Raw genomic sequence first — 9,963 nt, 5'->3', positions numbered from 1 at the left:
AGAGAGACGGGCTCCCATGGCCAACAACGTTTTGTTGCAAGTATAAGCTTTTGTGTGTGCACACACTTCTTCAGAGAGGGAGGGAGAGGGAGTGAAAGAGCCAGAGAGAGCAGGGGAGAGGGAGGGAGAGAGAGAGAGAGAGCTCCCTTTCCAGTTCTGATAGGGGAGGAAGAACCTAGCAGCACAGCTTGCAATCTTTATTAGTGGAAGGGAGCAAGAGTCCAGTAGCACCTTAACAACTAGCAAACTTTGTGGCAGGGCATGAGCTTTCATGAGTCACTGCTCAGTTCTTCAGATATAGCTAGAATGTGAGTCCATCTGTCCTTATATCTTGGAGACTGAAGTGATTTCAAAACCCAAATGACAACAGCAGGCATTGGTAAAGAGAGAAGAAACCTAGATCTCAGTTCAGCCTAGAAGGATGCATTGTGTTGAGGTTCACTATTGGCTGCAATTCAGCAGTCTTTCTTTCTAATCTCCCTTTGAAATTCCTTTGTAAGAGAACTGCTACTCTTAGATCAGCAACTGAATGTCCTGCATGGTTAGAATGTTCCCCCACTGGTTTTTGAATGTTGTGGTTTTTAACAGCGGTAGAAAGAGCAAAAGTCTAGTAGCACCTTAAAAACTAACAAAATCTGTGGTAAGGTATGAGCTTTAGTGAGTCACTGCTCACTTCTTTAGATAGATCAAGATGGGAAGCCAGCAGAAAAGAGCAGTAGAAAAGAGCAAGAGTCCAATAGCATCTTAAAGACTAACAAAATTTGTGGCAGGGGATGAGCTTTCATGAGTCACTGCTCACTTCCGTAAACTTATTTCCATTTATTGTTTGCATTCTCCTGGACTGAGTCCTCCTAAGCTGAACTGAGACCTAGGTTCCCTGTCTCATTACCAATGATGATAACTCCACACCTACTACCCCTCTGTATATCACACCTAACCCATTCAAGCCTGCTATTGCCATTCAGCATCTGAAACCATCTTTATAAAGTTTATATCTCCGGTGGCACACATGGCCCAGCCCAACAGTGACCTTTATTTCAGATTCGGCACTCGTAACAAATGAGTTCAACACCTCTGCTGTAGATCCTTTCTGCTAATGGTGCTGATTTCTTCAAGTGTGGAGCTCCCTATTCTACCAGCAAACTTACATTATCACAAATGGCTTACGTTATGATACACTTTTGTAATAGTTTGTTGTGAAAGGATGAGGTTCATTTTCCTTACCCCTTTAAGTCAGGAAATCTTTATCTTTATGTATGATAGAAGGTGTTATGAAGTGTTATGACGTGCAGTACTTTTTTGATTCTACTTATGGATGTTATTACGATGCGTTTTAATAGTGAGATATCTTGTAAAAATAATTCAATAAAAGTTTTTTTTTTTTAAGTATAGAGCTCCCTATGCCAGTGCCACCATTAGCAGAACAGATCTGCAGGATTCAACCCCATATATGCTGACAGCAAAAATGCATTCACAATTGTAGGTAATCACATTTTTCTCAAAGAGGGAACCTTAATTCTACAAAATTAATTGTCTGAGATTGTCAAGTTAACAAATGATTGATTGACCACATTGAATGACTTTGCAACTCACCCTATCATCTCAGCTTAAAGTGGATGAGCTTCAAAATTACAGTAGTTTATCTTACTGCACAGTATGCATTAGAATTTCACCTGGTCTTACTTCTAGGCATCAATGTCTACCTGATCCATAGGTTGCAGGAAATAAAATAGAGCTGGACGTAGTGCACATACACATGTTAGTAAAACATGAACAAACCTTTGAAATTTGGTCTTATCCTGGGATCGTAACTAACCAGAAGTCTATTCAAGATGTTGCTGGTGGAATTAGCAGGTACCCTTGCAAGATCTTCAGCTGACTGTTGTCTGTTTAAAATAAAGCATGCTTGTTATTTATAATAGAATTACACATCCTCAGTTGATCTGATATTCTTATCCAATCTCTCCGAATCTCACATAAACAGCGTTGACTGCTTTGCAATGTATTTAAACAAAATAAATTATTTTCAAGTTGTTTTAAGGCACAATCGTTTGGGCAGTTTATGCTTTCTAGACAGCTGTAAGATCCTGACTAATAGTGTCATCCTAAGCAGAGTTCTTCTAAACCCATTGGTGGAGGGGAAGTCCCTTAAATGTTCACTGCCCTCCTAGTCATCTGTTGGTGTGATATGCACCACACAGTTAGGCTGCATGACATGGAAGGTGGTGGAGAGAAGATAGATAATGAGAGGCAGGTCTCTTGTGTAATAAGCAGCAGGCAGAAGTAATCAATCTAATGGACATGGGGAAGGAATGGCTGGATGAAAAGGGGCATTCTGTCAGTGAAATGATAGAAGATACCCATAGCCTGACAAAGCACCGCCTAAGGTGTATCTGTCTCAGTACTTCCAAGTTCCCTTTAGTCAATAATCATAAACAAGATTTGATGCTGCTTCTCCTATGCATCACTGCATGGTTGATTCAGAAGGTCCTGCATAGATTGTCTATGATGGGTTGAGATGTATGGAGCTCCTAGATGCTAGATCAAATGCTAGAAGAGCCCATTTGTCCATATATTAGTGTAGAGTCCAAAAGCCCAATGAAAATTGTACTGATATTGCTATGTTGTTATTGTTTAAGCTTTCAGCACTCAACGGGTTCTTACAGCGGCCAACTCCAACTAAAGTTCAATATAAGATTAATTTTTTAAAGCTGTGACACAGTGATTAATACTTTGAATTCACACCCTGCTCAAGGCCCTAAAGCCTTAGATGGGGAGATTTTGAGGGGAGTGGGAAGGACTTCCAAATTGTTTCACTTCCCACGATTCCTCATGGACACCTGGCTTGGAACCTCCTGAAGGCCAGTCAGCAACCAGCACAGGACCTGCTACAGATGCATCTGAGAATGTCAGAGCAGCTCTCGTGAATGGACTTTTTCCCTAGCTTTGAAAGTGTATTCTATATATTGAAGGTATTTTCATCCATAAAATTATAAACCACCCTAACACTGCTGCCTGCAAAATTAACATAGCATTTTGACAGGAGAAAGCCAATTTCAACAGCATTGCAGATAGTTTCAAAATTGTTCCCAATGCACTAAAGAAAATGAAATGTTTCTAATGTAAAGGAGAGATATAATAGGAAAGAAGAATATTATCAGTTTATAAAAACATACTTTTCAAGTATTTTGTTATTTTAAAGTACAACACGTAGCTTCTGAATATCTCAAGTGCTCCCTCTCTGAAAGGTTAAATCAATTTAACTGACAATTTCTCTCAAGAAAACCTAGCAACTGTAGTATTGCGCAGAGCTGATAAGATTCTGACAGACATCTCGAGTATCTTCCCAGAACTAACAACTCCCAGAGCCCCTTGGAGAGCAGCCATGACAATCAGGAATAAGTTTGCAGTGTGCAGATGTCACAGTGTCATCAAGTGTACAGGATTGATCAGATGGCAGAAGACTCAAAGACATCTTACAGCCATGGCTGGAGCCATTGTGCACCTGCCCTTGTACTGGCTGTCCTTGTATGTGCCAATCCGTGGTCACAAAATACATGAGCAAAAGAGAACCAGTGCAGCTGGAGAAGACACTGATTACTACCATCAGCCATTGTCTTTCCCCATACACATTTAGGGTTACCAACCTCAAGGTGGGGCCTAGAGTTTTCCTGGAATTAACAGTGACCTCTGGACTACAGAGATCAGTTTCCTTGAAGGAGACGGCAGCTTGTGATGGTGGACATCTGGAATACCATAGAGTCTAGGAGAAACTGAATTCTTAGTGTGGCTACAGAGAGTGTATGTTCTTCAAACTCTGCCCTCCCCATGCACCTCCCTCAAATCTCCAGGAATTTCCCAAACTGAGTTTGGCAATCCTATACACATTGTCTGTATAGCCACAAAGACATCACTGTTGTTTCTCTGTTCTTCAAGTAAAGCAATGTTGAAAATAAGTCTATATAAGTTATTAACTCTTATACCATACACACCCATGTTCGTCATCTGTGGCCTAGAAGAAAAAAAAGATAAGCATTTTTCTTTTGAGCCAAAGCATCCCTGTCCTGTTGCCTGAAGATTGTTCTTACTTGCCCCACCAAATAAAAACACCAGATACAGTAAACAGGTTCAGCCAGGATTTTTTAAAATTAGACTGATCTGAACCTTATTAATACCCAGGGGTCGTTTCGTAGAAAAAGAGCTAGGGGAACTCATTAGCATAACTCATTAGCATATACCACACCCCCTGACATCAGGAGCCCAGCGGTGGACCTGCAAGGCCGGCGGGAGTGCGAGGAAGCCCCGCCAAGGCCCTCCCTGGCCCCAGGCATGCAGGGCAGGGATGGGGAGAGGCAGGGAGGAAGCACCCTCCCTCTTCTGCCTCCTCCTGGCTAAATGAGGGCTGTAAGAGGGGCGGCCGGAAGAAGGGGGCGGGGCTTCATTGTGTGCCCCGCCCCCCACACCTCACAAGGGGGAACTGCGATCCCCCGCGTTCCCCCCGAAATGACCTCTGTTAATACCCAACCCCCAGTGCGGGCACCATACTTACTGGACTGCCAGGGGCATGGCAGTGTTAATGGGCAATCCCACCCTGGACCCAAGCATAAGGTGGCCTTAACCCACCAATCGCTTTTCCTGGCCTGCATACTAAGGTATACTGACAGCTGTTGTTCCACCACCCTCCCCTCATGCTGGGAAACATTAGGTTCAAACTGGTGAAGCCATTGCTCTGAGGGGTCCTCTTACCAATGCCCCCCTCCACCGGCTAGGTAAGCCATGAGAAGCTGGGTTTAGGAATCCTGCCCCATCACAAGATGCCTCAGGAGTGCTTGCCATAGATTCCTCACAAACAAAAGCCTGCACTCTTCCAGCCAACCCCAGCAGGGCCTAACCAGTCTTCACCAGGCCTAATTAGAACAATCCCACCCTGACAAAGTGGTAAAGTGAAGAAGGTGAAAAAGAACTCTTTCTCAGCCAATCCGAAAGAGTCCCAATATTCCTGTGTGGTCCTGAAGCAACAGTTATTTCTACCTTGCCAAAATACAGGAAGTGGTGAGTGGTAGGACAGCCAACTCAGGGCTGAGAAATAACTGGATTTGGGGTGGTGGTGTTTGAACCTGGGGAGGGTGGGGTTTCGGTAGGGAAGAGACCTAAGTGGGATAAAATGCCATAGAGGCCACCTTCCAAAGCAGCTACTTCCTCCAGGGAAACTGATTTCTGTAATCTGAAGATCAGCAGCAATTCTGGGAGATCTCCAGGTCCTACCTGGGGGTTGGCAACACTAGTGTGTGGGCAACAAATGAAGTTACTGGGGAGGAGCAAGCGTACAAGATATGTTTGCTCCTCACCCTTGACTGGTGGTGAGCCCAGTCTCCCAGCATGTCCCCTCAATAACTAACTAAGTTAACTGGGAAACTATGAGATGCTACCATTGGAGCTGAAGTTCTGCCCTTGCTGGAGTGGAAGCCTTCTTTTGGGACCTCCGTCCATTCCAGGCTTCATTGGTGACCGGCAGAAAGCATCTTGCTGTCAGTTTTGATGGCAAGGCTAAGAAAAGCTGAAATGGCAGCATCAGACAGCAAACATCCTGACAGATGCCACATATAAAGCTGATGCCCGTAACGCAAATCTGCTTAAAGAAACTGCTAAACACTAGCATGTCTCAGAAGTAATAAAGCTGCTACAAGTTTAACACCAGGGCAGCTCTAATCTTAGTGCAATTCATAAAACTGAAAACAGTTCTGACACAGCATTATGTTAATGAAAGCTGCAGTGAAAACAATCTGCAAACATCACGAATATAAAAGGGATTATTACATGAAAATGTACGTTAAAATGTGTCTTTAAAGATCCAGTATTAAAGTGGCAATAGTAGGATGAACAAATACCTTAAAAAGATACAATGAAGCAAGCAGATAAAATAGTTCAATAGTCAAGTCAGGGTAGGGGGAATTGAATAACTGGGACAAAGCAGGTACCACCATTGATTAATTAATAAGTATTAAAAGCCTCTCTGGAAGCCATGACTTCCTTGCAATGCTGATAGTTGTATATTTTATAAACCCACACACAACCAGGCTTTGCATGCTTCCTTCACTGTCAAGAGTGTACAATAGCCATCCATCAGAAGGCTACAGATCCTGTAAGGCCTAAAGCACTCTCTACACACGAGTTAACCCGTTTTCTTCAGCAGAAAACCTTTTGTGGATTGTCTACAACAGTAACACTGTCCCTTTCTCCAGTGGCTTATAGAAGCAAACATTCATGGAATAAGAGAATGCTTAGAAGCGAATGATTAGACACAAAGAGACAAGCACTGCTGTTGTCTGGAACAGATACATGTAATGTCCCTTTGGAGAGTTACACATAGGCCAGTAGAGAACCAACATTTCCCCTGATTCTTTAAGTATTCTCTAATATCAGGATCACAGCACTGCTAGCTCCAAAACAATCTGCAGTAGTTAAAAGTAGTTAAACTAAAGTCGTTTTAAAAATCCAGTTAAAATTAAGTTTTAAAATTCCACCTAAAATACCCTGTTTTCAAAAGCTCATTCTTGCAATTGTCATTGGAAATGAACAATGTCATTGGAAATGTCATTGGAAATGAACAATGATTCAGATTCCCAAGCATAACAGAACCTGTGTTGCTCTATCAGCTCAATATATGAAGTCAATATATGTACAATATATGTATGTACAATAATGAATATACTAAATTGTTTTGATTTTTAAAAAGCCAGAGGAGATTTGTTCCCTTTTTGGGGGATATCCAGTTGTCCTTGGGATTCTGGCTATAGTTTATGTTGTGTGCATCTTTTATCCCTGTATTTCCCAGTAGTGGGGAATCTCCTTGTTGCCTCAGGGAAATTGTCACCTGTCTGGACCAAGGAGGATCCCTCTCCCATTCTCAGGTGCTGAACCTACAGCCACCTGGGGCCCCTGGGGGTCTCACTGGGTCCTATCCTTTGTTGAGGCTTTTTCACTTCTGGGTTCCCTTTTGAGGATGTAAGCAGACATTCAGCAAATACTCCTGACGCAGCAAATCAAAAACTACCTCTACATTTATTCTGTCATTCAAATAATGAAAAGTGTTTGCTAAGCAGGAATCACTCTCAAATCACAACAATAGCAAAAACGATAACAGCACTATATTTGTGCTGGGTTTTGATCAAGCAAAATCAATGATCAAACAAAGGTTGTTTGATGTAAAGCAACAAAGAGACATGAACAATGTTCCAAATTTCCTGATACCGGAGAAGCTTAAATATGTTGTCGCCCCAGTACCTTATCTCTCTGTCCTGGATGTACCCAGTCAATGGAGAGCTTTTACTCTGGCAAGATGGCAAGTCCTCCCCTCTGCAGTTTTAGAGGGGAGATATAAAAAGATTCCCATGAAGGAAAGGATTTGTCTGTGTGGCACTGAAGAGGTGGAGTCAGTCGAGCATGTTTTATTTCACTGTCGCTTCTATCAGAAAGCTCGTTCTAATATAATTTCCCCTCTACTTATCAATTTTCCTGGATGTTCCGATGTTTATATTTTAAAGAAATTTTTAATGGGTGCTAATCAACAGGTTACCATTAGTTGTGCCAATTTTTTTTCAGTAGCCTGTAGAATTCGTAGAGATATTTTATGTACAGATTTTAACTAATTGTTGCCAATAGATCAGACCAATTTTACTTTCTAATGACATTATTGTAAAGCTTTTATTCGTGACTTGTACTGGTCGTTGGCCGAATAAAGAATTGATTGATTGTGCTGGGCAGAGGCTGAGTCTCTGAAAAATTAAATGCTTGCTGGCTTCCCTTTCTGGGGTAATCCTACAACCCAACTTTCTCACCCAGAGGCTTAAGAAAGAGAGTCCATTCCCACTGGAACAGTCCTTGGCATTCTGGCTTGAAGTCCTGGAGGCCGCAACCTCTGTCTTCTCTGGTACAGCCACTGCCCAGTTAGGTAGGCCCCCTTGGGACTGTCCCAGCATCTCCTTTCCGTCAGCCCCAACAGCCCAATTAGCCAATCAGTACATAGTTAGTTAATTCCTGTTGCTAAGTGGCAACAAGATGAAAGCATCTTATGCCAGCTGTTCAAGGCCACCAGGTGCTTTTAATTAATGCTCAGCCCAAACAGGTGGCAACTAACCAGTAAGAACTTACAGCTTGATCACAATTAATTAAAACCTTGAGATGTATAAGCTCTGATCCTTACATCACCACAAAGTGAGACTCAAAGTAACTGGAAACAAAGTCTAAAGGTGAAGTTTAGGTCTAAAAGAAGGTTGCCAGCCTCCAGGTGGGGCCTAGGGATCGCCTGCTTTTACAACTGATCTCCAGCTGACAGAGATCAACTGCCCTGGAGAAAATGGCTGTTTTGAAGGGTGGACTCTATGGCATTCTACCGTGCTGAGGCCCCTCCCCTCCTCAAACCCTACCCTCTTCCAGAGCCACCCACAAAGTCTCCAGGTATTTTCCAACCCAGACCTGGAAACTCTAGTCTAATATCTAAAGGTGAACCTCATAAGAGATTCCAAGTTTAAGCCTCCAGTGGTCAGATTGCTATATTCCTCCACCCTTAATCTACAACCCAGATGTAGTATTCCAAATAATGAGTGTTTCTTGCTGGAGCCTCCTACATTAGGAAAGACCCTATTCAGCTCTGGCTCCCTAGCTGGGTGACCTTGTAGAGATTTCCAAGTCCCTGCTTACTGAAAGCTTGGTAATACTCCTGGAAGTATCCCCCCCCCCTTCGCAGTTGATCATTTGCCTCACACAGTGGATTGGAACAGGTATATTTATTTATATGTGGATGTGTCACCTGTCAACCAAAAAATCTGAATAAAGGCCCTGTTGGTTCTTCTGTCTAGCACAGCTTTATCCCACCCTTCCTCCAAGGAGCTCAGACTCACATGCATGGTTCTCCCTTCCTCACTGTATCCTGTGAAGTTAGTATTCATATTTCTTCTTTCACTGTTGACCTAGAAATTACCATTATATGTTTCATAGCATCAGGTTATCAGATGCCAGGCTTAATTTGAGGCTTGACATACCTGGATTCCATTGCTTTATCTATAGTAAACTAGCAGTAAAGCCCGTTGTGAAAGCAATACAACGGGATCTAGAAAGAGGCTCTGGGGCATTGCTCTGGCTTTGGGCAAACAGTGTCAATTTGCTGTGGTGACCTTAGCAGGGTATAATGACGGAGTCCACTGTTTTCTCCAGAGGAACTGATCTCTGCTACCTGAAGAGCAGTTGTAATTGTGAGTAATCTGTAGCCCTCACCTGGAGATTGGCAACAATTGTTACCCAGGACAAAATGGCTGGTTTGGAGGGTGTAGTCTATGGCATTCTACCTGTCTGAGGTCCCACCCCTCTGCAAACCCCACCCTCTCCAGGCTCCACCCCTCAAATCCCCAGGAATTTGTCAGGATGTAGTTGGCAACCCAACTTGTCAGGATGTAGTTGGCAACTCCTTCCCAGGTAGCCATCAACCTACCATTATCTGCCCCTTTGACTTCAGCTGACTTCTGCCCTCCCTTCTGCAGAACAGTTGTAATACTGAGTGTTCTCCAGCCCTCACCTGGAGATTGGCAACAATGGTTCCCTATGTGGGACTGACTGGTTTGGAGGGTGGAGTCTATGGCAGTGTACCTGTCTGAGGTCCCACCCCTCCTCAAACCTCACCCTCTTCAGGCTCCATCCCTCAAGTCTCCAGGAATTTCCCTTCTGGAGTTGGCAACCCTATCAGGATTGGCCCCAATGTGGTTTCTCCCAAAGGCCAAAGTAGGTGACAGGACCAAGCTTAGTTGCCTACCAACAGGCACTGAGGGGAATGTAGGGTTGCCAGCTCTAAGGAGGGAAATACCTGGAGGTTTGGGGGGTGGATTCTGTAGAGGGCCGGGCAACGGAGGCATCGGCCTTCCGTCGCCCGCCTTGCCCCCCCAATCTTGGCCCGGGCAACCGCGGCTCCCA

At 43.6% G+C, this 9,963-nt stretch overlaps 1 protein-coding gene across 1 annotated transcript in view; it reads right to left on the bottom strand.

The window, feature by feature from the left end:
* GLRB (glycine receptor beta) overlaps positions 1-9,963 on the bottom strand; it is a 57,042-nt gene that overhangs the window by 31,676 nt on the left and 15,403 nt on the right. Inside the window, exon 3 of the mRNA XM_015429786.1 lies at positions 1,780-1,886. Within this exon, the coding sequence (XP_015285272.1) occupies positions 1,780-1,886 (107 nt within the window). The remainder of the gene's footprint in view (positions 1-1,779; positions 1,887-9,963) is intronic.

Source organism: Gekko japonicus, unplaced genomic scaffold, assembly GCF_001447785.1.
Source record: "Gekko japonicus isolate JY-2015 unplaced genomic scaffold, Gekko_japonicus_V1.1 scaffold1005, whole genome shotgun sequence".
Taxonomy (NCBI): Eukaryota; Metazoa; Chordata; class Lepidosauria; order Squamata; family Gekkonidae; genus Gekko; species Gekko japonicus.
This window is presented reverse-complemented; position numbering and strand designations above follow the sequence as displayed.